Source organism: Desmodus rotundus, chromosome 8 (assembly GCF_022682495.2).
Source record: "Desmodus rotundus isolate HL8 chromosome 8, HLdesRot8A.1, whole genome shotgun sequence".
Classification (NCBI taxonomy): Eukaryota; Metazoa; Chordata; class Mammalia; order Chiroptera; family Phyllostomidae; genus Desmodus; species Desmodus rotundus.
In genome coordinates, this window is record NC_071394.1 from 81822147 (window position 1) to 81849631 (window position 27485).

General features: G+C 39.7%; 1 protein-coding gene across 3 annotated transcripts in view; it reads right to left on the bottom strand.

Annotated features, from left to right (window-relative positions):
* PTPRG (protein tyrosine phosphatase receptor type G) overlaps window positions 1–27485 on the bottom strand; it is a 704073-nt gene that overhangs the window by 515387 nt on the left and 161201 nt on the right. For all 3 annotated transcript variants that reach the window (XM_053930009.2, XM_053930010.2, XM_053930008.2), the window contains exon 2: window positions 11344–11448. In XM_053930009.2, the coding sequence (XP_053785984.1) occupies window positions 11344–11448 (105 nt within the window). The remainder of the gene's footprint in view (window positions 1–11343; window positions 11449–27485) is intronic.

Here is a 27485-nt window from a genome sequence, read left to right on the forward strand (position 1 = left end):
CATGATATATACCAATGATATTTTATTTGCTAAAAAAAAAATCCACATAACATACTTTAACAATATCCAAAGGGAAAATAGAAAGTTCCCCTGTTTTATACAGTAAGAGAGTGGGTTTTATGAACCAAATAAGATACAATAAATGAGAATATTTTGTCAGGTTAGAAAGGAAGATGAATAGCCTTTAAGTAAATCACACAGCACATGCAAATCATTGCTCTCCAATTATCAGGCATGTATGAAGCTGATCACATTTGCCCTCTGAAGCTTTAAATTATTCATGTCCCTCCACAAATCCACACTCCCCCCATCCCTGTGCCCAAAAAGACAGTTCAAACGAGAGAGCATCATCCTTTCAAATTTATAACCAGGAGGAAAAAATGTTTGATTTAGATCCATCACAGATATGTAAAATATATACTTATGGGTAACTCTGTGTGCCTTCTGTAGACCCACTAAATTTGTAAATTACTGAATATTAGGATTTATGTTACATCAAAGCAATTATTGACCTTATCTCTGTCTAGGTCAATATTTACTGCTTTGTTCAATAAATCTTGATGTTCGTTTTCAAACTCAGTCGATATCAGTTCATTAATTTCTGCATGGTTCATACGAGCATTTTATAAAATTTAAAATGTCAGTGAAAATGTCTTATCTAAAAAAATTTGGATACAGCAAGTTAAAGAAACAAAAAAGGCTTTTGCTTTCCTTCTGGCTTTCTCTTCCCTCCAAATCATGACCAAGAAACCCGCATGAATTATATGTAATTCAGCTATCTATGCTAAAATAAGAGTCATTTCAGAAAGTATTCTGAATGCACTGGTATAAGAAACTGAAATATTCTAGGTATAGTTCTTTCTGATCTTAGAATATTCTAAAATACAAAGAAAAAAGGTAACCTCTCTAATTTCTCGATGATACCCACAATTAATTTTTGTTTAGAGCATCCAGACTTCATATCTCCATTAATGAGACCTTATTAACAGTATTATTTTAATATATCTTATAGCTCAACCAGTTTCATTTCAGCAGATATTTAGTAAGCATTCCATCATGAGGATTTACTATAAATTACCCAAGCGCCTACTGATGGTTTTCAGGCTGTCAAACACAGTGCCACTTTGGAGATAAGCACAAGTGTTCCCAAACAACAAATCCCTAGAAGCAAAAGTGTTGGATCGAAGACTATCAATATTTAACATTTTCACAGGTATTACAAGTGGGCCCTCCATAAAGGCTCCATCAATAAAGAAGATGCACATATAAACAATGGGATATTATACAGCCATAAAAAAGAATGAAATCCTGCCACTTGTGACAGCATCAATGACCCTAGAGGGTATTGTGCTAAGTGATATAAATCAGACAGAGAAAGACAAATACCATGCGATTTAGCTTACACATGGAATCTAAAAAATACATAATAAATAAACAAAATAGAAACAAACCCATAGAGAGAACAAACTGATGACTGCCAGATCGAGGCGGGAGGGTGGGGGGAAAGATGGGTGAAAACAGTGAATGGGAATTAAAAACTACAAGCTGCCAGTTATAAAATGAGTCATGAGGATGTAAGTTACAGCAGACGGAATACAGTCAATACTGTCCTAATAAACCCTGGCTGGTGTAGCTCAGTGGATTGAGCACGGGCCCACAAACCAAAGCGTTGCTGGCTCGATTCCTAGTCAGGGCACATGCCTGGGTTCCGGGCCAGGTCCCCAGTTGGGGGCACTTGAGGGGCAACCACACACTGATGTTTCTCTCCCTCTCTTTCTTCTTCCCTTCACCTCTCTCTAAAAAATAAAAAAATAAAATCTTTAAAAAATAATAATAATGTCCTAATAACTTTTTATGATGCCAGATGGGTACTGGACTTATCATGGGGCTCCTATCGTAAGGTATATAAATGTCTAATCATTATTTTGTACAACTGAAACTATTATAATATTCTATGTAAACTATAATTTAAAAATAAAATTTTTATCACAATACCTGGTATCAAAATATACTACAAGGCCACTGTAATCAAAACAATCTGGTACTGGCATAAGAACAGACACATAGATCAATGGAACAGAATAGAGAGCCCAGAAATAAACCCATGTCTCTATAGTTAATTAATATTTGACAAAGGGGGCACAAGCATACAATGGAGTAGAAATACTCTCTTCAATAAATGATGTTGGGAAAACTGGACTGGCACATGCAAAAAAAAAAAAAAAGAAAGAAAGAAAGAAAAGAAAAGAAAAGAAAAGAAAAGAAAAGAGAAGAAACTAGACTACCAACTGAGATCATGCACCAGAATAAACTCAAAATGGGTAAAAGACTTAAGTCATGATACCATGAAAGTACTAGCGGAAAACATAGGCAGTAAAAGTTCAGATATCTAACGTAGCAATATTTTAGCCGATACAACTCCTAGGGCAGGGATGTCAAACTCATTTTCACCAGGGGCCACATCAGCTTCGTGGTTGCCTTCAAAGGGCCAAATGTAATTTCAACTCCTTAACAGTTAAGGAGTAATTACATTTATACAGTCCTAAAATTATTTCAGCCCTTTGAAGGCAACTGAGAGGCTGATGTGGCCCCCCCGGGTGAAAATGAGTTTGACACCCTTATCCTACAGCAAGGAAAATAAAGGAAAAAAATAAACAAATGGGACTTCATCAAACTAAAAAGCTCCTGCATGGCTAAAGAAACCATCATCATAATGAAAAGGGAACTCACTGTATGGTAGAACATATTTGCCAATTATGTATTAGACAAGGGTTTGATCTTCAAAATATATAAAGAGCTCATATAACTCAACAGCAGGATGACAAACAATCCAATTTAAAAAAATGGGCAAAGGACCTGAACAGACACTTCTCCAAAGAGGACATAGAGATGGCCTGTAGTCATATGAAAAAATGCTCAACATCACTAGCCATCAAAGAGATGCAAATTAAAACCACAATGAGATATCACTTCACACCTGTCAAAATGGCTATCATTAATAAATCTACAAAAAACAAGTACTGGCAAGGATGTGGGGAAAAGGGAACTCTAGTGCACTGTTGGTGGGAATGCAGACTGGTATAGCCACTGTGGAAAACAGTATGGATTTCCTCAAAAAATTAAAAATGGAACTACCTTTTGACCCACTGCTGGGAATATACCCTAAGAATCCCAAGCTGCCAATTCTAAAGAATTTATTCACCCTATGTTCACAGCAGCACCAGTTACAACAGCCAAGTGCTGAAAACAGCCTAAGTGCCCATCAGTAAGTGAGTGGATTAAAAAACTGTGGTACATTTACAAAATGTAATACTTTTTCTTTTTACAGCAGAGAAAAAAAGAAGGAATTCCTACCTTTTGGGACAGCAATGAATGGAACTAGAGAGCATTATGCTAAGTGAAATAAGCCAGTTAGTGAAAAACAAATACCATATGATCTCACTTATAAGAGGAATCTAATGAACAAAATAAACGAATGAGCAAAAGAGAACCAGAGACATGGAATCATGGAGCAGACTGAGAGCAGTAAGAGGGGTGGAAGGTGGTGGGGACTGTTTGAAGGCAGGTGAAGGGACTAGTCAAAGAGCATATATGAAGGACCCACGGCCATGGACAACAGTGTGGGGATTGGCTGTGAACGTAGGGGGTGGGCTGGGTGGAGGAGTGCAAAGAGGGAAACACATTGGGACAACTGTAACCGCACAAACAATAAAACATTATAAAAAATAAAATAAAAAATTGTAAAGATCAAAAGGGCTGCATCAACTCACTACCCTCAGAGCCAATTTAAAATCCAAATGCTTCAGCCTTCCATGTACCCATGTTCCAAATGCCCCGTCATAGCCACAACTGGAATTGTCATCATCGACGTTTATCTTGGTATCAACCCGGCACTGAACAATATTCCACCTTCCTAATATGTTCTGCAAGGGTCACCAGGGCCCTAATAAATTTACTGATGTCTTAGTACAACATACGATAGTATCCATTAACTTTACAAACACGGTGAAGCCCTCTCCAGAGAGACGGTGCTAAGGAACTTTAGAACTAAGGCAGCGAGGATTAAAATAAAGCTTAAAAAAAAAGACATCTCTAAGATGTAAAAATAATTCCTCTCAAACAGTTCATGGAAAAAGAAAACAAACTCAGCCAAGTATTGAAAAATGTTGAAGGTATCCTAAGCATATGGCAATACATTTTTCTCTTTTATACATGAAGTCCAGATCAGTGTGTGACCATATGTGTTTTTTCTCACTCTTATCTATACTTGCAACCTCCAAGTGAAAGAAAAAAAGAGTACCTACAGGAACAAAAGGTTTGTTCCACAACGCATTCCCTACTTGAGAGCCTGCTATTCCCAAACATTTAAGTAAAGAACAGGGAAATACAAAGATTAATTACACACAAAGGTTCTGCTCAAAGAGCATAAATTTTAAAAGATATAAAAAATATACATAAAACACCACACCCCACATCTTAATAGGTTCAAGTCCAAATTATTTTTATCTGTATAACCATCCCACTATTCCTCATTTACTCATTTTAAATTAAGAGCAATGCCACCTCCTATCATCTTTGAGATCATTCTAGACAATCCATTTTGCTTTCTCTTCCATGTAGTAATGATAATGAATTCCTCTGGGCACTTTCCTTTTCTCTCTCAAATCCTTGATGATACAACCACATCATTTTTCATCTTACCCTCTCCCTCACTAACCAATCCCTAGCCTTACAACCAGTGGTTTCACTCAAACATAAAACTTAGTCCACATCTACCGTGAAACCTTTAACGACTCCCTATCATCCTCAGAAAGATGTTCTAGGTCACAGGTAGAGTACTGTGAGGACACTTCACGGCCTAACTCCAAGGCTGTATTATTCCCTCTCTCCATCCTACCAAATGCCCTTAGACCTCCTGAGCTGCCTCCAGGCCCCAGATCACTGCCACATCACCTCATGCCTCCAGGACCTGCATGCCTTCACACACACCTGCCCAGCTTTGAAGTCTGGAATCTGACAGCAGCAATTCTAGGGCTTCTCTGGCCCCTCCCCTTACAGCACAACACCTGGCATACAGTAAGCAATTAATAAGTACGTTAAATGAATAAGTAAACAACTTCTGTTTACAAAGTACAAATAGATTAATAGGGAATTGTAGAGAAGATAAAATTTAATTGTAAAAAATAAAGGGGAGTATGATGAGTTAGGGAGAAAAGGGTCAAGCTAAGCATCAAGGTGGGGATATATTTGAGCGGAAGCTTGGAAAGATGAATCTTAAGGCTGATTCCTCCCCAACAGTGGTTCCACCAGATCAGAAGGTCTCTGTTACAAAGGAAATGTCCTGGGAAAATGGTTCCCTTGATAGACTTGGGAGAAAGAGTAAGAGAAGGGCAAATAATACAACAGTATTAACACTAAATTTTGAGGTTCTTACAGTGCCTTCCATTCTTGTAATGACAAAAGTAGACTTGAGGCACGTATGTTTTGCTTTGCCCTGTATAAACATTGTTAAAAATAGGCATGGAGATGTTATTTTAGGAATTTAATTATATCTTAAGTTCACCAGGAGAGCTCATTACTTAAAGGATCCAACTGTGACACCTTTTGTAAGTCGCCCACTAATTTATCTGAATTTCACGGCAGGATCCCTTTAGTAAGTTCTAAAAACCAGACTATGGCATGAGTTCATTTACCCATCCTTCCATTTACCCGCTTGAACAATATGCACCAAACATGCACAAAATAAAATATTCTGGCACACAGTAGGAAAAACAAAAAAATATAAGCTATACTAATCCTTGTCCTCAGGAATTATACATTTGGCTGAGGACATGAGACACATAGCTACCTACATACACAACACACCATGTGTGTTACAAAACAAGATGCTTGTATGAATAATGTACTGGGGTGGCATATAATTAAAAGCCAAATGCGTAATATCTATTCCACTCCAGAGTAAAGGCCAGGAATTATACGTAGTGATTGCATAACATTACTGCTAATCCTCAAAGCCACCCTGCTAGGTGTGTCCTTTTATCTCCATCTTACAGCTGCACAAGTCATCAAACCCCAGGACAATACGAAAAGGACAACGTGTATCTCCTCCCACAATTTCCTGGCCAGCGCACCATGCCTCCTAGAATCATCCTACTTGACCTTCACGGAGAACAGCACCAGACACTTCTAACAAGAAAGTTGGGTCACTGCATGTCTCAGTCGTAGGTTGCTCTAACTGTGAGAAACTCTCCACTTGTTTTGACTTGGTGTCTTTCTACATAGAAGACACAACAAGTAGAGATTATTAAAAATGTAAAAAACCAAATAGAATGCACTAAAAAAGGGACAGGGGGAAGAAACCACAGCCTGGTTTTCCCCAAGTCTTTGAGGGGGAGGAGAAAGAGAACAGACAGCTTTACAAAAATGCTTCAGATTTTTCACTTGAAGTTGCTCATTTCTCTTTCTCGCAATGATGACCTACCTAGTATGTTGTTAGTTTGAAGGGTTTTTTTTGTAATATTCACAGAAGTTCTGGGCAAACTCCAAAATTCATGAACGGTCATCACCTCAAGTAACACTGAAAAATATATGTATCTTAGTCAAGTAGAATTAACAGAAGAGAGACTGGTTTAATATTTCCAATGAGATACTCTTATTTGAACTATTGCCCTTTTTTTTAGCATAATTCTAGCATAATTCTGCATGAACTACATAACAAAATATTTCCCTTTTTTGCCATATCTTGGTATAAGAAAAATAAATCCAAAGATATAAGGTAATCTTGAAATTATATGGCTATTATCAGTTAACAATATCTTACGTTTATGTTCCGTCTCATATCTTTGATGCATGATATTTTCCCATTAGACTTAGATATTAAGATCCACCTTTTTTTACAGTAGACAAATTAAGAACCAGAGAGATAGCCAATCTTCTGATGATAACAACAGGATTAGAACACATATCTCCAGGCTCCTCCACACTTCTGTGCTAAAGCTGTTCACAATGGCATTGTTTGATAAGCCTGAAGAAGTAAAGGTTTTTGACAGTTCAAATATAAAGAGAATGTGTGCCTTATCCAAGATGATGCAAGTTGCCTAGTTTTAAAGTGAAAAGTTGCACTAATATTAATGAATTCCTATTATGACAATATCCTAAAAACAAGTTGAAATACTTATAAAACTCTCCTCAAGTGACTGGGGTGGAAAGCCACTGGAATAACCAAATCAGCATCTTTCACCAAACCCCACCGACAAGAAGGTAACCTACAGTAGGACATAGTAACGCAGGGAACCCCAGAACAGCCAACGCCCACTCATCTCCCTAATATACCCCCTCAACATCCCACTCACTCATCTTGTTCCTCCCAACTCCTCTCCAAAAGCAGGACCACCAGAATCACTATGAATGCTGACCTGAACTTGCCAAGGATATTCCAACACAAAAGAAATGCAAGGCCCAAGGGGGTGAGGCAGGGAGGGGCGGGGAGTGGGGAGGAGAAATCAAGTTCCAAATCTCTGAAAACTCTTGTTTGAGTCAGGCTAACATCTGCTCCAAAACCGGGGCTGTATCAGTGTGAACACAAAGGCAAGCCTTTTCTGTCATGGGGCCAGATAATAATGTTCTAGATTTTTCGGTCAAAGGTCTATGTGAACTACTCAACTCTTCAGTTGTAGCATAAAACCAGCCAACAACAACACCCCAAGGAATAGGCATGGCTGTGTTCCAATAAAACTTCCCTCTCAAAAGTAGGCAGTGGTTTGTAGTTTGCCAGCCAACCCCTGAACTTGAGGATAGTTTGCTTAACCCTCATTCCAAAATCCCAAATGAGAAATTCTTGGAAATTATGAATGATAGAATTTAGCTCACAGAGCGGTCAGTATTACCTAGTGACCACCCACTGTCCATCGCAGCTACCCAAAGAAAGTTCCAATAACAACAACAATAGTGTCAAAAAGAACAAGAGTAATACTAGGCATTTTATGCCAGATATTTGTTAAATTTTCACACATATTATCTCCTTTCATTACCATAACAACTCTATAAGGGAAGTACTATTAATTATTCCAATTTCAAAGATGGGAACACTGAGGACCCGAGCAATTAAATACTCTCCCAACATCATAAGGATATTAGCAGATAAAACTTAGATTTAAGCCATAACCTATTATATGACTTCAAAATTCAAACTCTCGCACACCATACCACCAAAGCATTACCTTAGGAGGAACAAAGACAAATCTGTGAATTAGAGGAGTGAGATTAAAATCTGAACCATTAAACCAATCATTCAGAAGTGTCCTGCTTTCATTCAGAAGTGTTCTTGCTAAATTTCAAAACACTTCCCTTGAAAAACAAGCCTTTCTTTTGGCAGCCCCACTTTTCAAGCACCATTTATTCCTAGAGCTATATACCTGCAGCTCATCGTCCAACATCTGTTTTCCTGGGGTTTAAAGGCCCTGATTTGATGTGCCAAAAGTAACAGGCAACATTTTTGATAGACACCATGTCTTCTGGACATGAGAACCAATATTCCACCACTTAGGTATGAGAGGAAGCAGAAGCTGGCACGGTAAAATATGCCTTTAGGGATATTACTTATGTTAAGCTGGTTAATTTTAAGAAACAAAAGAAAAAAAAAAACCATTTGACCTTCCCCCTAACTGCCTCAAAGAATTTAGTTAGGGGGCCTGCCCCAAGGAGAAAGATACTACCACAGATACCGCAGATGACCGTACTTTAACACGGACCATCCTGTGATGCACAAGGAGGAGCCTGGCAAGGCCCATCTGAGCAAAGTCCTCCCTGTGTTCCAGCCTTTCAAGGTGGTCCGACAAATATTTGTTTACTAAACATTAACGCTTTTCAGGAGTCCTAGACCACTACCCGACCTACTTCCTTAAGCCAGAATGACTATTATATCACATTTTGTGTTACTGTCTTTGGAATTCTTATGCTTATATGAATTCCCCATGTACATGTATTAAAACTTGATTTTCTCCTATTAATCTGCCTTATGTCATTTTGATTATTAGTCTAGCAAGAAGAACTTTCTAAGGGCAGGAGGGAATTTTATTCTTCCTCACCCACAGGTGTGAAGCAACAGCTAATAATGCAACCATGGTAGAGTTTTCTGGAAGAACTAAAGGATGAGGACTATATACCATTTCATACCTTTCTCATTCTTTTCTTCTCCTTTGATTTTTCTCCATTAAGCCTAGTAAGTGACCTCACTGGTTCTTCCAAACCAGTCTGTATCTTTCTGGGCATCCTCATGTGACTGTCCGATCCCAATTCCATGAAAAAAATCAATTAAAAAGCAGGGGTTGACAAACTATAGCCTGTGGACCCCATCCAAATGGCAGCTATTTGAGTATACCCTACAAAATAAGAATGGTTTCTATATTTTTTAATTGTGGAGGGAAGAAAAAAATCAAAAGAAGGTATAATATTTCCTGACATAAAAATTACATAAATTTCAAATGTCAGTGTTCATGAATAAAATTTATAGGAACACAGCCAATTTGTCCAGTATTATTTACGTACAGCTGCTTTTACACGAAAATGGCTAGTTGTAACAGAGACCATATGCCCTGAAAGTCTAAGATATTCACCATTTGCACCGTTACAGAACAGCACGCAAATTCCTGAGGCTGAAATATCAAACTTCCCATCGACACATGCTCCCAAATCCAGACACAATGCATTCCACACTACAAAGTGGAGACTCAGTAAGTCCAGTGGAGTTAGCGATGTCGACAATTACACCGTCCCACATATCACACCACTACGTCCACTCTTAACTAAGTCATGGGAGGACTTGGAGCCTTTCATTCCTCACTGCCATTTGCAACTGGAGATGCTGATGGGATGTAACTTCCAATTTCCAACTAACAGCATTAGTATTCTAAATTGATGAACTGTAAATAGCAGGCCCCTTTTTGCCTCTTCTTAACTAAAATGAAGCCACAGAGTACAAAAAGATAAATTTTCTTTGGGTTTCTTGGCAAGAAGCTATATATATGTAATTTTGCCTTTCATCTCCCAATTTCCTTCATTTATCAAAAATGTTGACAAAGAGGCTTTAATTAGATCATTCTAATCACAAGGAACTGCTGTGATGGAAGACTTCAGAATCACTATCTGTTCTTTGCAAAACAAAACAGATAGGCTACTCTCCCTGTAGGGGCAGGAGATTTATCAATAGACAAAAGGATGCGGAAAGCCAATAGATAAGGTGTAATTAAAGATCAGGCCTATAAATTTTACACTGACATAAATTTAAGAGGATTTGCACACAGAAATTCAAGATTCAGAACCTGAGTATCATTATGAAAATAATACCATTCGGCTCTGTATGCAACAACATTGCATAATACATAGATGTATTATTAAGACTCCTACTCTGCCTCCAAGCCTTTTCATATAAAGAACTTGGGTTATTCGGTGCCAAAGTAATTTCAAGTGGTCTATCTTCTCAAGGATTTCTCCTTAATTAGCTACATTTTCCATGTACTAAGCATAAAAATCTGTTTTAGAAACAGAAGTCACCTATCAAATGTTTGCCCGTTGTTAGAGACATAATTTAGAAAGGTCTATGTATTCTTATAGGGCTTCGTTTTTTCTCTTTACAATGTAATAAAATTACTACCAATGTAATATTCAATATGGTTACAATACAGGGTGGGGCAAAAATAGATTTACAGTTTGTATGAAAAATAGTACAGTAATTAATAACTAATAATACAAGAATAGACTCTGTGTTTCACAGACTCACAACTGTATACCTACTTTTCCATGACCTGTAGTGGTCTCTCTCTTCACTGGTTCGAAAGCTAAGAGTAAAAATAAAAATGGAAAGAACTGCAGGATACCACGGACTAGAGGGCTGACGTATAGTCAACTAAGCTCTGATCTGAAGCTCAAGCTGCATTTCTTAGATTAAAGCATAATAGATCATTTTGATATGTGATGCTTTGTAATATTTGGCAGACATTTAGCAGCTCAAGACTAGCCTTATATTTTCTGCTCTCTAAAATTACAGCCACTGGAGAACAACAGAAGAAAAATAGCTGCATCTTTTGGAAAATTACAAGTTTGGTACAATAACTCATTAAGAAGTAAAGTTCAGAAAATAAATTTAGGGGAAAAACAGGTTGAGAAAACAGGTGGGAGAGATAAATTCAGGTTCTTGAATAACCTTGAGGCAAAACAGGCTTGACTATTGCAACTGCTAGGGAACTACCAAAGGTTTGAACAGACAGAAATCATTGTGTGCTTTCCAGTGAGTTTAATGGGACGTTAACTGGCCCGTGTGATCCTGGTCAGGACAAATCGACTTACCCGAGTAGGCCCAGTACGGGTCCCCTGAGGCTTTGCGCCTGCGGATCTGCGCTGCACTGCTGTGTCTGTTGTCCTGAAGGGACCCAACGTAGCCTTCTGTCAATGCTGGAAGACAGGGAGAGCCACAGTGAGACAAAGTCATCACCCCACTGGACACAGGAACGTGTCAAAAGCACACAGCTACGTGGCTTCCCAGACACACAGACCTTGTAATAACTGAATAGAACCTCTTGGTTTTACAGAAAAACAGCTACAGGAGACTCTAGAGAAATTACCATCGTTAATATTAACATTAATCACAGCTTAAGTGTTTACTTTGTGCCAAGAAGAGCAATACACTAGGCACTTCATGTACGTTATCTTATTTCATCTGCAACAGACCACCAGGCAGTAGACACAATGACCCCAATGGTGAGGCCATTCCAGATGTAAGCAAACTGGAGTCTAGAGAAGTTAACTATAACTGGCCCCAGGTCGTGCAACTAGTAGACCTGTAATCTGCAATTTTGGTTCCAACTCCATATATAAGCTCATGTCCTAGGTGCAAAGGGCCTCTAGCCTTATTTGATCTTCAGAGACCAAGGGTCATTCTCTCTCTTTCCCAGATGGAGGAATTAATGTTCAGAGTCCCAGGTCACAAAGGTAAGTATGCAGCAGGTCAGGCAACCGAACTCAAGCATGCCTACATCAAAGCCAGGGCTTCTGCCATCCACCCCCAGCACAGTCTGAGGCCTAGGAGGCCTCCCATGTTAAGTATCAGACCTGCACATCCTTTGAATCCCAAATAGTCAGTCGCCTGTTGCACCAGACAATGTGAAATTTAAAACCCTCCAAGGACAGCAGAAAAGAAACATTGCGTAATGATGTATTTTTTGAAAACTCCAAATGAATCCAATCTTCTACCCCATTGTGGAGGGCTTCCATCTGCCAGCTACAGCATTCAAAGCCCTCCCCTCCCATCCCATCACTGATGCAAAATCCTTTTGTTGTGAGCCCACACCTGAGTGCACTGATGTTTAAAAAGATAAATATCACAGGTGCCCAGAATCCAAAATGAAATGGAATTGCACTTCAAACAATACATCCCAGCTGTCTATGTTAACATTTAAATGCACCCAAACAAAATCAAATGTGCTTTTAAAAAGCAAAGAAAATGGTTAGGGAACTGTACAATCAATTAAAGATTAAGATGGCTGGGCTGGGGTGGAGGGATGGGGAGAAAAAGCATACAACTGTAATTGAATAACGATAAAAATTTTTTTTAAAAAAAGATTAAGATGGCACCAGAGAAAGAAAATACTTTTTCTACTCCAAATTAGTCACAGTAATAAGAATATTCTCACCACAACAGCATCAGCTTTGTAGACACTGTGACAGTCATGAGGAAAATTAGGAAACATGTACAACACTTTATGCTTACATGTCAATCGCAAAGAATGGCCAGGACCAGCTCTAAGAGAAGTAATGACTGAACAAAGAACAAAGTCCATTGATATGAACCCTTCCGAGAAAAAGAAGAACCTTTCACAACACTAAAACACCTCTAAAAGGCAAACCTCGTGTCATTTATACCTGCTCACTGGTCCTGAATGACAAAGTCAAAATCTAAGTCACTATTCATTTTTCAAGAATGATGAAAGTTTAAGTACCTTCCATCCACCCCATCCTGGTTTTTGCAGATGAGCCATATAGAACCCCAGGAAGTTGACCAGTCTAAGCTTCTACTAATCAATAATAAAAATCTCCTGCCCTAGCTGGGTGGCTATGTTGGTTGGATAGTCACTCCACACACCAAAAGGTTGCAGGTTTGACTCCCAGTCAGGGCACATACCTAGATTGTGGATTCAATCCCTGGTCTGGGCATGTGTAGGAGGCAACCAACCTTTCAACGTTGCTCTCTCTCTGTCTCTCTCTCTCAAATCAGTGAACATATCCTCCAGTAAGGATTAAAAAATAATAATAATAAAATCCCCAACTAGTCTCCTAATCTATTTTTTCCCATACACTGAAGCATACCAGATGAATAATTGTTAGGTTTATTTATTTTCCATGTATATGAGGAAATTTTTTTAATAGATCTGTTTACTATGCGTCTTAGAGCTAGTTCACTCTAATTGTTCCCAAATACTTCAAGTAAAAGAGTCTCTTGGCCTTGGGAGTAACCCATGTGACTTCCATTAGGGTATGTGACTGAGCCTCAGCTTCCCTGTCCATCATATCGAGATACAAAATACCAATCCCATAGGACAGTCATGAAGATACACAAGTTACTATGAGCAGGGCACCTAACTCTGAATGGGCATGTAGTGCTTTTATTTTTATTTTTATTGATGAGAGAGAGAGAGATTGATCTGTTGCTCTACCCATTCATGTGTTCATTGACTGGTTCTTATATGTGCCCTAGTCTGGATCAAACCTGCAACCTTGGCAAAAGGGGGCCACACTCTAACCAACTGAGCACCTGGACAGATCTAAGGCCTGGTAACATAGTGGTAATTTGTTGCAGTCACTGGTTTTAAACCATCCTACCTACCTACCCACTCCCTTAGCCAGGAATCATACACTGGCCCCCGCCAGCTCTGGGTTGAGGTAGACACTGGCTTATGCCAGTCATACTGCAAACCATGCCCCTGGCCCCAGTGATATGTTTAGAAATGGGGACATCCACCAATTGGAGAGATTATTCTCTCTTCCTCAATTATTATAGTATGAGCTGGAAGCCTCAAGGGGGTAACTGAGGGTCCAGAAAGGGATCAGCAGAGGAGCTCAAGAGTGGAACCAAACCAGATGAAGCAAACTCTAGAGATGGATTCTTGTTGGAAAATTTTAAGCCAGGGACAAAGCCAATTTAAAAATCAGCCCCATGTTAACTTCACATTTTCATCAACCAATTGCCTGCCAAAGTTTACTTCTCTGCCTTTTATATGCAAAAGATCCACAAATGACAGGAACTGTGATCTGATGACCTTCAAAAAAGTCACTTAAACTCCTGATCATCAAGTTCTCCGCCCATAAATGCCATTGAAGCACTACAGCTCTGACTCTCAACTCTGGCTGCTTTAAAACAATAAAAATTAAAAAATTAAAGAACCCTGTACCATGGACCCTACCTGCAGATATTGGGACTTAATTGGTCTACAAGGTACCCAGGTATCAGTACTTTTTTTCAAGTTATCCCGGTGATTCTCTTGAAGCCAAAAATAAGAAGCACAAACCTCCCTGATGAGCCAGACCTAGGTTCCAGCTCAGCTCTGACAGTCTCAGCCCCTACCCTACAACCTGTAACTTCCTACACCAACTCTTAACACGAATAAAGAGCTGGCTAGAAATCTACCCAGTGTGGTGTGTCCACCCCAGAATTTAGACCAGCAAACCTGAACTGAGCCAGAGTTCTGCCAGAAAACTGACAAATGGACCAGATATCCCAGTAAAGGGAATGAGGTTATCCTCAAGGATATTAATTCCTATGCCTTTTACAATAGTCTCCACAACCAGCCCTTTTTTTTTTCCTGAAAAGGAGGTGCTTTCCATTTACCAGAACCTTTGAGAAAACCAGGGTGGGGCAAAGGGGAACAAAGGCTGCCAGGCCCGTCTCTCATTTGCGCGGCTTCCACACTGGCAGCTGCACTGCCGGGAAAGCAAAGCAACAGAGTGCAGAGCTTCATCAGTAAGTACAACGACTTGCTAGTACTGAGAACTAGACCATCACACCTGGATAGGGGCCTAAGTACGGCCAGCTCCCGACAACTGCGAGCTCCCCAGACCAATACAATATTGAATATTGTACTATTAAAAACGGAAAACTACAAACATATATTTAACTCAAGAAACAAGGGAGGTACGTGTCAGAAGGTCCTCCCCTAACACTGCAGGTCAATGGCACCCATGTCCCAAAGGGCAGACACCTTCCCAGCCATCCGTACACATCACACTGTGGTGTGAGCAATGGAACTGCCTGTCTAAAGGTAGTTCAACTTGGGACAAGAGTAAGAGGTGTGGTTTTGCTGTAAACAGACCAAAGGACAAGAAGTAACATGGGGGAGAAGGCCATCTTGAGGAAGGTGGTTACCCCTGTCTTCATCTCGCTCCCCACACTACTGAGGTACAATGTGGACTGGACACAGCGAGGTGAGAATGGGCAGGAAACCCTGATTCTGAAGAGCACGCTGCATGGCCTAGGAAGGGCTCTGAGCTCCCGGGGAAAAAAGGAACTCCCAACCTACCACCCACAATGGAGCTTGATGTGTAGTGGATGTTCAATAACTAGTGAGTGAGTGACGGAATGAATGAATGCACGAAAAATCAGAAGGCTGATGGTGCGTGTGTTGGGGGTAAGAGTGTGTGTATCCACGTGCATATAGGCCATGTTTCCATACACCGTGTTTACATACGCCACAAGCAAAAGCACCAGAAACAAGAACCATCTACACCATGAAGCAGGAAGGAATAACCCCCCCCCCAGGACCTCATAAGCAATTCTTTGGAGAGACAACTCAGAAATGAACATGGTAGCAACAAACTTTATCACCCTGGCACCAGGTTTCTTTTCAACGCATAAACTATGCATTAAAGATGACTATATTTAGTGCTCCCTTTTATTTCATCTATGTCAGTAATGCGTGATTTCCTTTTCCCTGAATGAGAACATAATCATAGACTGCTGGCAGTTGAATATTTAAAGCAAAACAAAATCTTAGCCCCAGATGTATTTTCATCACATGACAAAGACTTTATTTACAAAAACTTTAAAATTTATTATCTGAATAACAGACATAAAGGTATATCAAGTATATTCAGGCACTTTCCGTTTTATTGTCAAGGAACAGAGATTTGCCACAAGAAACAATCTGCAGTCCCAAGTAAAGACACAGACTCAGCACACCCAGCGCGGTCAGTGCTCACTCTGCACTCCTCCAAACTCGGCCGGCCAGCAGCAGCACGGCGATGGTATGTATGGTAAGGCTGTGAATCATGCTATTGATTTTCAATATCTTCTGTGCAGAAAATTAAATTATGCAAATGTATGCCTTTGCAGATCCTTACCTTAATGTAAAATTGTATCCCTGTTTATGTCAGCAACTTAATTACACAATTAAAAATGAAGCACGCTTATGAAAATATGTAGTTTCATTGTTCAGAACAGACAATAACTGTAAATCTGCCCTTCATTATCACGTGTCTCACAAAGAGGAGGAGCTGGTGTTATGCAAACATTCCTACCAAGTGCCACAGCACCAAGCCCGCAGCGGGGGCTGAAGTTGTCCATCAGCAGAAAGCTCAGAGGGGCTTTTAGAAGTGTGGTCACCAAACTGTCACAACTGAGAGTACAGCGAGGTAACAAGGGTGAGAGGCAGAAAAAATGTTCAGTCCTGTACAAGGGTAGACTGCTCCTCACAGAGGTCACCGCTAGTGTGCCTAACCAGCACACAGAAATGCACAAACACGCACGCAGGCACACCCGCACACACAGCCTAACCTGGGCGTGAGAAATATCAAACTTGGGCAGCCTTCAGGGGTCTGGATACTGTAATGATGAAATGAGTTTACAAAGGAAAAACCCAGCTACTCCCACCATCCAGGACAACTGGAGTCTCTCAATTCTGACAGGATGAAAGTGGAGATTTTTAAAACCAAAAGATATCAACAAAACTGTTTCCTATGTGCATGATTTAATCTCCCCGAGCCACCAGACATAGTTTAAAACAAGAAGTGTTCTTATTCTGGGAATATAAAAGCAGATGTGTATCCCATCTGCCTCAACCGTAATCTTCAGGAGGAAGGATTCTGTGGAATCCTTACTCTCAGGGTTTCACAGAAATGTTGACTTGGGGGGAAAAGAGTTTCAAGCTGTGTTAACTCGTGTGTTAATGTGCAGGCTGAACATCTCTCTTACAAAGAAACCAGCTCCTCTAAACACTACATTAGATAACATTATCGACATAAATGTCTTTTCTTGGGTTTTACTGTCAGAGAGAAGGGTCACTGAATGTATATCGGATAAAAAGAAACATTTTTCTCCCCCAACTGCAAATGCATGAATTGAAATTACAGAGTACGATGTCTTACTGTTTTCAAGAAAAGTGGTACATTTATATACATGCATTTGTTTATCTGAAAAAAATGAATGGAAGTCTCAGGTGCCCACCAAGAAAGGAAGACACGTGGTCACTCCAAGAACTAAACACAGCATTCCTCCACATTAGGTTCCGCCTTACCATACTGGGCCAACAACGTCCACTGAATCACAGCTATGTCAAGATCTCCCACAGGGCAGAGTGGTTAGATAGCAGAGGTTAGGTAGAGGTGAAAACAGTTACGTTTCTGAGGAGAACAGCCCAGAGTTCCATCTACAACATGTTGTATTACAAGATGCACTACAACATATCTCGTACTCAAGGCAAGACAGAGCAGTGACAGTTGAGGGTACTTCCGCTTTTCACTGTGTGTCCAATTCTGGGTCATTCCAAAGGACTTAGATGCCTGGGAGAAGTGGTCAGCTTCCATCCAAAACTGAAAACATCAAAACAAAACAATTCTGCTTCCCCAGTGCCAGAATGAAAATTATTTAGGATGATGGATGGATGGCTCCCATGTAACAAGAGTCCTAGTTCACTGCCAGAGTCACTGCCAGAAACCAGCCCACCAAAATAAGTAATAGGCACTTGTTTTTGCAAATCAGAATGCATGTTTCCAGAACGGCAGACAAGCAGTTAAGCAGGCTGTTTATATCCATTACAACTGCTCACTCAACAAACCAATTAAAGATTCCTCAAGGATGGCGAAATCACTGTCAAGCATAATTTTCTCTAAATTTTAACAGCATTTAAGAACATTAAAACCACACAATAATCTAAAATGAATAAATCTTTATCTTTTTTGTGCCTACAATGGGCAAAAGTATCAAATTATAGTTAAAATAATTAAATATTCCAATCAGCCTCTCATCTCCTTTGTGCCTATCATTCAATCGTAGTAAAATGTACTTAGTGAGTGTCCCAACAAGGAAAATCATTAAGTGCATTCCTTTGTAACTACTTCATTACAAATAGTCCCTCAGTTATTTGTGATATTGAGCTGACCTCAAATATGATATTACAGTAAATTATCTATTTTATCATAGTCAATTGTACTTATTGTCCCAACTACAAAAATGTCTTCTTATCATCTGAAGTGATGAAGAAACCTCACATAGAGTCACGACTGAAACTTACAGGCAATTCAAGGGAAGGAGGAATCACGCAGCTGTACAGTATCCCGGGGGAAAGGGAACACAAAACAGGCTTGTAAAAATGAGTTAGGTCAGAGGAAGAAGCAAAATACTGAAATTCTCTCTCCATTATTTTACTCGAAAGTAACATGCATTCCAAAAGGCAGGATCTATTTTTAATCAAACAGGACTAGAAGGAACAAAAACTTAGAGCCTCTGCTATTAACTACATTAACAGCTTTTAAATTTCAGAAATAAAAATGCATGCTTCCCAACAGGTTCAAGAAAAGGTACACTTAGAAAACTGATTCACACAGGGGCTCAGAGCCACGCTCCTAAAAAACAATTATATGCCTGACTTCAAATATTTTATAACAGCAGATAAAAATAAATCAACCAATTCTTTCAATCCATTTTAATAACACTGTATGACTTTCAAAGACGCATGTCTCTTGATCTTACAAGATTCCTGGGAAAACAAGGATGAGTCATGGCTAGTGTTGTGCTAATGTCAATCGCCACAAATCCACGCTTCCAATTTGACCATCACGCCATCTCTCTGAATCCTTAACAATCAACAGAAATGGCGAATACAGATCACAGACTGCATACTGTGGCCATCGTAATAAATACAGCTACTGACCCAGATGCTCTGTTTCGCCCACTGTACGTGCATGCGTGTGTCTTCCAGTACTGCCAACACGAAGAGCTCCAATATCTGTGTATTTTTTAATAGGACACACGCATAGGTTAACATACCACTGTTAACCAATCCGTGACATCTGTACTTTGTTCCCAAATAGCAACAATATGCCAAGTGAATGGCAACTAACTTTTTAGAGAAGAATCATGACCCCACCCGTTCCCGTTTGATCATTTTTATTCCCTGTCTACTCCTTATGGCCACCTAAGTTTGCCACCCATGGCCTGGTCCAATAATAAGCTGCTTACTGAGTCAATTACTGCCTATGTGGCAGGCATTATTAAAAGTGGCATCAATACAATAGCTTATGGAATTCTTTCAGTAACCTTGTGGCTTACGTACAATTACTCGGAAACAGCATATATATATATAACCTGCCCAAGAACACACATCCCTACACCATGTATTACTTTGAAGCCTATGTAACTATCTTTATACTACAACTATTCCCTACAAAATTGAATTTCAGTAGTTATCAAAATACCTGTGTGAATAGCCACTCCACCTGCTCAAAAATAAACATCACAAGTGAGAAACAGTTCACACATATGCCTCAGAAAACTAAAATGTAACAAATTCAAAAGAAAGAAGCTCCCTAGTCTACTCTTCCCAACACCACTCGCAGCTAAGATAAAATCATGTTACAATAATAGAACAAAAAAAGTCATTTTTCTAATGTAATGTGGAAAATATCCAATTACAATTGTACAAACATTGGTTATTATCTATAAAAAAGAAAGACACTTTTATTGCAGAACAGGTTAATATTAAGTTACAACCGGAGGTAAAGAAAAAAATAAAGTGATACACCGATTAATAAATTCTCTTCCAAATTTCCTCTTTAAAATTTGTAAGCGTGACTACCTAATAAATTTTTATAACTGAGAAATAAAGGATAAGCTTTATAACTTGGGCTCCCGTACAGGGTGGGCAAAAGTAGATTTACAGTTGTTTATATAGTATACAATACAATAATTAATAAATAATACAAGAGTAAACTGTGTTTCACACACTCACAACTGTATACCTACTTTTGCCACATCCCGTATAGTTGACTCATTTATATATACATACTCCCTGTGAAACACTGAATGAAAAATACTTAGTAAAACGGTTCTTTTTTTAATAGAACAAAATGAAATGGACTGGAAAAAAATCCTACTTAAATGTCTTTAGTACCCATTTCAAAACCATGGCACATCCACCAACCCCAGCAAATCATGCCAGCTCGGAGTACATGATTCACATTTCAGAATTCTGATGTAGCAAGTTTCATGTTGACAAAAAGACCCACCAAGATAACTCCCGAACCATAAGAGAGGGGAGAAAACACACTGCAGGCACATGCTCTAAGCCCTCAGTTTAGGGATCAAATACAGAAGTCACTCCGATCATGACACCAATTTGCTCCAGATACCAAGCATGGCTGAGCAGCTTAGTAAACCCAGACACTTGTGACTTCTAGGGCCAAAGTAGGGACACCACTGTGAGAGACAGCACGAGTGGAGCCCTATCACAATAGAGCCGGGGAAGCCGTGTCAGAGGAACTGCCCTGCACACCCAGTCTTCTTCATCCTCCTTCCTGGACCAAAGCACCAACAGTCCAAGAAGTCATTAAGAATGAGAGTATCTCTTTGTAAAAGATGATGAAAACTGGACTTTGCTGATAACCATACCACTGTTAACCAATCCGTGAAGTACAAACGTAGCCCTTCTAGTCTCCCGCCAGTCTGTGGAGCACAGATCGAACCTTCCCTCATCTAGCACCAATGAACTCGTCCATCTTCAGTACAACTTACCTCATGTCCCCGCTCTTCCCACAAAAACCCGGAGTCCCTCTCCTGCAGGGAGGGACACTCTTTGGGTTTCCAAATGAATGTGTAGTCCCTGAACTGCAATTACTTTGATCCAAAATAAATGCTCTTTGTTTGATTATACCTAAAAGCCTAAAACTAAAAAGAACCCTGAGGTCAACCAAAAGGAAAGAGAGTCAACTCTGGTTATGTTTCCTACAACCACAGAAGTCCCTCTCCTGTGGGAGAGTGGGAGGTGCCACTATTTGGGCTTCTGTATAAATTCATACTCCCCGTTTGCAATTTCTTTGATCCCAAAGAATTATTTTTTGTTAAGTTATTGCCTCCTATTGACACCACTTAAACCCTGACCATCCAGAGGCCTAGCTATCTATTTATTCCCCAGAACTCTGTGCAGTCAGCAAAGCACCTACACCTTCACATACCGTAGTTCCTAACTCCCTCTGGCCAAAAAGAGAATTTCTAGGGAGTTTGATTAAGATGTACGCAAGTACTGATAGTCTCTCCAAGGAAGGTCAAATGCTACTACACCAACGCATTCAGGAGTGGTTGACCCCACATCAGTCCTGCCTTCTCAGAGCTTCAGCCCACTAGGGGGGTGAGCTAATAACTACACAAATTATAGTTTGTATACATAGTGAAACAAACATGAAAAATTAAAACAAACATGCTAGAACCACAGAGAATACAGGTAGAGAAGAAATGACTTGGAGACAGTAGTCAGGGAAGGAGACGTCATCTAGGTGAAGTCACTGGCAGGACGAGAGGATAGAGTACAAGAGGAACAGCAGCACATGTGAGGATGTCGAGGCAGGAAAGGCGTGAGGCCAACCAGGGGAGGCTTGGTGAGCTGGTTGGGGTTGGAAAGGACTTTTGGGGCTTTGAAATGAGTGTGAAGGAGTCCAAGAGGAGTCAGTATGTCCGATGTGTGCCTTCCTTTAAAGCAGCTTCATTGCAATATAATGTTAGTATCTTCACAGAGTTGTACAACCATAACAACAATCTAATTTTAGAACATCTTTATCAACGTATACTTTGGAAAGGTGATACCGCTAATGCAGAGAACAGGCTGAAGGGAGGCTGGCCAGAGCGGAAAACAGTGGCGCATCGCAGGGGCCGCAGGATGAGTTGAGGCAAATCATTCATTAAATGTGTGCTTGCACCTGCGTGCAGGGGCCAGCGCTCCCGAAGGCACAACTTTGGAGAGCAAACAGTCTCCTGACATTCGCCTGACCAAATGCCAGCTCCCCTAGTTTTCGCTCTTATTTGCTATTATTTTCTACAATTTCCCCTTTGCCCTTTATCACCTGAATTCAGATATGCACTAGTTAGATCAGGCAATTAATTGCTTATGCACATCAATGAAAAAAGGTAACAGTTAATGAGAGGCAAAAAAGGTATAACCGTTTGCAAACAAAATGAGGGGGAAAAGGCAAAAATACACATTGCATTTTCTGTTAGAGTTATGCAGCACATAAAACTAGACCCACAATATCATACAAAAAAAAATACCTGCCTGTATGACACCTACAGAAGAAGAACGGAACACCCCACTATGGATGTTAGAGAAGTTAGATGGGTGGGGTTTTTTAAAATAAAAATTTTGTCATTGTTTAAATATAGGTATGTGCATGGGTTAAACCCAACTTGGCTTCTCTCTGCCTCCCCAAATGATACTTAAAAAAAAAAAAAAAAAAAAAACCTCTCTTCCACAGGTAGGTGTGAGCAGTGGGACAGGAAGTGACCTAAGTAGGGGGTAATTAATAAATTAAATCTATGGCAATTCACCTCTGAATGATGACAAAGATTTTGTCTTTAGCAATTCTTCACAGCTGTCTATAATCATAAAAATGTAATCAGAAACCGATATGCTTTGTGGCTGGTAGGGAGAGATTAATCACCAAATATACTCCTCTCTGTAACTCGAAGTCCATTTGTCCCTCCTGAAACATTGAGAAATAGGCCTCCCATAGATTTGTATGATTCAACCAATGTAATAATAACCCAAGGAATTGGGGAGTATTGCCCAGGCAACCACTGTAATTCTGCTGGTGAGAATACCCCAGGGCTACAAGTTCATTTTTGTTATCTCCATTTTCATTAGGTGTTAGTTTCACTTTCCAGAAAGAATGAGGTTTGCTTTGTTCTCTTCAGCTGTAGAAAGAAATCTGCAGAAGAAATAACTTGCATTCTGCTTTGCTTGAAGAGGAATTATTCACTTGAACTAACTCAATAGAAGTCTCAACAAAAATAACTTAAATGGAAAATTCTTTAATTATTTAACCAAAAGTCCTCTCCTGATGAAGAAATGGCAGCTATTAAATAAGCAGAGTTTGCTTCTTTTTTTTGTTTTTGGTTGTTCTTTTTGTAAAACCTTCTCTGACTCTGACCAATTATACCACAAGCCCCATTTGAAGCATCAAATGAAAAAGCAGTTTTATGTCTTTAAAAAGCTCAAATACAAAACTGAAAGTTTCAGTTCAATTTATTTTTGTTCCCCTCACTATTTGTATACAAGAATCTGAATGAAATCAATTGGAAGGAGACTTTTCTACTCTGAATTCAAATCCTTATAGATTTGCAATACAAATTACAATACAAACTGGGGATCGGAGGGGGTATGAAAAGAGTTTCCTTTATTTATTTTTATACATACAGTGATGCCGAAAGGAAACTGTGTATCTTTCGAAGCTTCCTTATCAGGTGAAATTCAATGAAAGAAATTGTTAGCTTGATTTTTAGACAGCAGATGAGAGAGATGCAGCATCTGCAGTGAATCCTCTGGAACAAATCGGTGTAACAACCCTCATCAAAACTACAGGACTGCAGATTACAGAAATCCTGAGTGAATTCTGAAAAATACACTCCTCTAAATATTACTTACCTAGGTTTAATTGAACACATTTGCTCTAAAATATCAACTCTGCACAATCAATGAGTGAGTATTAAGTGAAAAGGTGAGAAGAACGGATGGCTTTGGAAGCTGTGGAAACCTGAGCCTTTTCTTCTGTGCACGGCCATGCTGTTCTGGCTAACCCAGTCTCTGATATTTAACACAATGGAACCAAAAAGGCTGCAGACTTTAGGTGGTTCAGGTGTTTCAGAAATCATGCATGATATCTGAGGTTTGTTCAGAAATAAGTATTTCAGAAAAAGTAAAAGCATTTTGTGAAATGCATTTACAGCTTTCCCATCACTATACAGAGGAGAGAACTCTTTGATAGAAATGCTCTTTCCAGAGTTCTCAGTGAGGTAATATTACTCAAGACATGCTCAAACCCAGAACAAAACGGTTCATGAAATAAAGAAACAGGGTTAAGATACTGTGGCAAAAACGAAGATTTTTAATATGTTTTGGGAAGAAGTAAGGATACTTTTTAACCTCTCTCAAGGTCAACAAAATAAATTCATTCCTAAAATTCTTCCTGCCCTACTTTTGTTCATAAAATTAACAAAGATAATTAAGAAAGATGCTGAGGACAGCTAGTACTTCTTTAGCACTTACTGTGACAAAGCTGGTCAGATGGATTATCTCACTTAACCCTCACGAGACAGTAGAGGAGTAAATAAACCCTCTTGTACTCCCATTTCCCTAGGCACACACCAGATCATTAATCACCTTGTAAAGGTCGCATTACATCGTAGTGATGGAGAAAGGAATTCAAACTCAGACCCTCTAAACACAGAGGAAGGGAAACAAAGCTCCACTGAGCTTCCTTAGAAAGTCTGAGGGCCTGCAATATGGACACGGAAGGCGCCTAATTTAGGTTCTTTTGAAAACATACATAAAGACCCAAATATAAAATGTTACCACAGAATGTATTTGTACTGATTCAAAGTGACCGTTGCACCGGGACTCCCGTGGACAATGTTAATTTTACACATTCTGTCCCAAGGACCCCACTAGTTACTTAGATGTCCCGATCCTGTGGCCCCAAAGCAGCAGTGTGTTTTCCATTGTCCTTTTAAGAGATTTCACACTGAAAGAACTCCCACTGTAAAAACACTCTACTTACAACTAAAAATACTGTAATAAAAGTGAAAATTATTAAAAGGCTTGCAAAGAGAATTCTAACACTACAGCCTGCACAGGAAGGCATTACACTAACACCAAGTAACTGCTGAGAAAACAATTCACTTTCTCAAAAACAGGGAAAAAAAAGAATGTTCCGCGCAGGCATGTATTCCCATTTTAACTGAGAACTGGGGATTGCAACAGGCCTTTAGAACTGCTCTGTCCAGCACACGGGGCAACCCTGAACTGAGATGTGCTGTTAGTTTAAAATACACACGGGATTTCAAACAAAATACACACACACACACACACACACAGAGATATGTACATATGATTGTAAAATCGCTCATTAACATTTGTCACTTTAATTACATGCTAAATGATATTTTGGATAGTCTGGATAAAATAAACTAAATCTCCATGTAAATTGTCTGCAACATGTTACATTAGCACTATGCAAGTCAGCTCCTTTGTCTTTTCTTTTTAACATACTTCCTATAATGCTCTTACCCCAAGTACCAAACGTGACCCAGAATAACTTAGTGAGCCCTCCGTCTTCCTTCTATTTACCTCTTTCCCACAAATTAGGGGAGCTCCACTTCTTTTGTTTTCCCTCTTCTATTCAAGAGACTACTGACTCAGTGGGGAGAGGGGGTGTTTTTATGGAGGCATATGGTCCACTGGTCTCTTCATGGCTTCAGCTGTGGAAATGTAAGGCTCATAAATCAACAGGAGGCCTAGTGGCTCGGCACTGAAGAGTACAGACACATCATGGTGTTGGGCATGCGGCCAGTCTATTTTCCAGAGGGAACTGAGTTAAGGGGACAGCATATACAGAGTACAGTTTGATTGTAGACCCTGTTACTTCTGGAACAGAAAACCAAATGAATCACTACGTTGAACCTGGAAATACAGTTGCCCTTCTCACAATGACAGTGAACATTTTCCAAGTGACACGACTTTAGAACCTTTCCCAAATTTTACATTCGAAGGCAACATCTGAAGAAGTCTAGGTGTTCCCGGGGGTGCCCAGTTGCCCACATGACCACTCATCCTGCTGTCAACCTTTGGAACTCCAAGCCTTTCCCTCTGAAAGAGAACAGGACATGCCTTAGGGGACAAGGCCCAAATGCCCAAATCACTGGTTAAAGTGTTGGTGCAAGAATACACCTTTAAGATCATGATTTTTCGGCCGACAGTGAGTCTCCGGAATACATTTTTTAAAAACTCCTTCTGGGATCACTTGCAGGTGGTCAACAGACCACATTCTGAGCAACACTAATTTGCTCAAATCATCAACAATAAAAACCCACAGTTAATGGAAGACAGGAAAATAAAAATCTTTTATACAATAAGTTTAGAAAAATATTTTTAATTAAGCCCTCTAAACTGATGTGTCTGCAGAAAGCCTAGAGATAAAAAGTGTGTTTTGCATTTCTTTCTGCTCTGGGTTTTGAAGGTCACGGGACTCACAACAGATGTGGCCTGGTTTGAACCAGAAAGGTCTGCATGGCTAGTAACAGTTAGTGTAAAGGCACAACAGCTGAGGCGCTGTGGCTGCAGCAGTTGGCGGGCTCCAGCCCAGCAGGACAAGCCCCTGGCTCTGCCAAAACAGACGGTATCCCTTGTAGGCCGGCTGCCCAGGGGTGGGACCAGCAACTCTTATGCCCACGGTCATCACAAGCCCCGTTCCATCAAAGAAGTCACTGCAAACCTGAGGAAGACCCATGTAACCGTAAGTAAATAGCACGATGAGATGCACCATTACTTTGCTGGAACAAATGAAATAATGAACAATTACTTTGCCGGCAACAATCTTGAGGCCATGAAACTGATCAATAATCACATCACGCATCTAGGCATTTCCACAACAAATTCCTTCTTTAATAGCATTCATTGCTTTTTCTGATTATAAAAGCAATAAATATTCATTGTAGAAGCCCATTAGGTGAAGCACATTACATAGACAAGAGAGGACATAAAAAGCATAAAAAAGAAAAGAAAAATAACCATAACCACTGTTAAAATTTGAGTATATTCTTTGTTCCAATAATCAATGGGTTCATTTTTTAATGTATGATGCATCTTTCAAAAATGAGTCTGTTTGACTTTATTAACTCTCAAAACAGACGAATGTACAAAAGTAAAGCTCATTTCCACAAAAGTTAAAAGTGCCACCACGAACAGGCCATGTGACTTTGCCCAAACCCAATTATTTTGTCTGTGAAGAGCAGGCCCTGGGGAAGTGACTGCTACGGCCACTTCCCATTCTGAGACGGTCTAACGTGAACAACTTCGCGTCCCTTGTTGAATATTCTAAATCAACCAAGATCAAATGGCCAACTAGTGGCCCACTACCCGGAGCCCGTAAAAACAGAATATCATCTTAGAAGTTGCCAACAT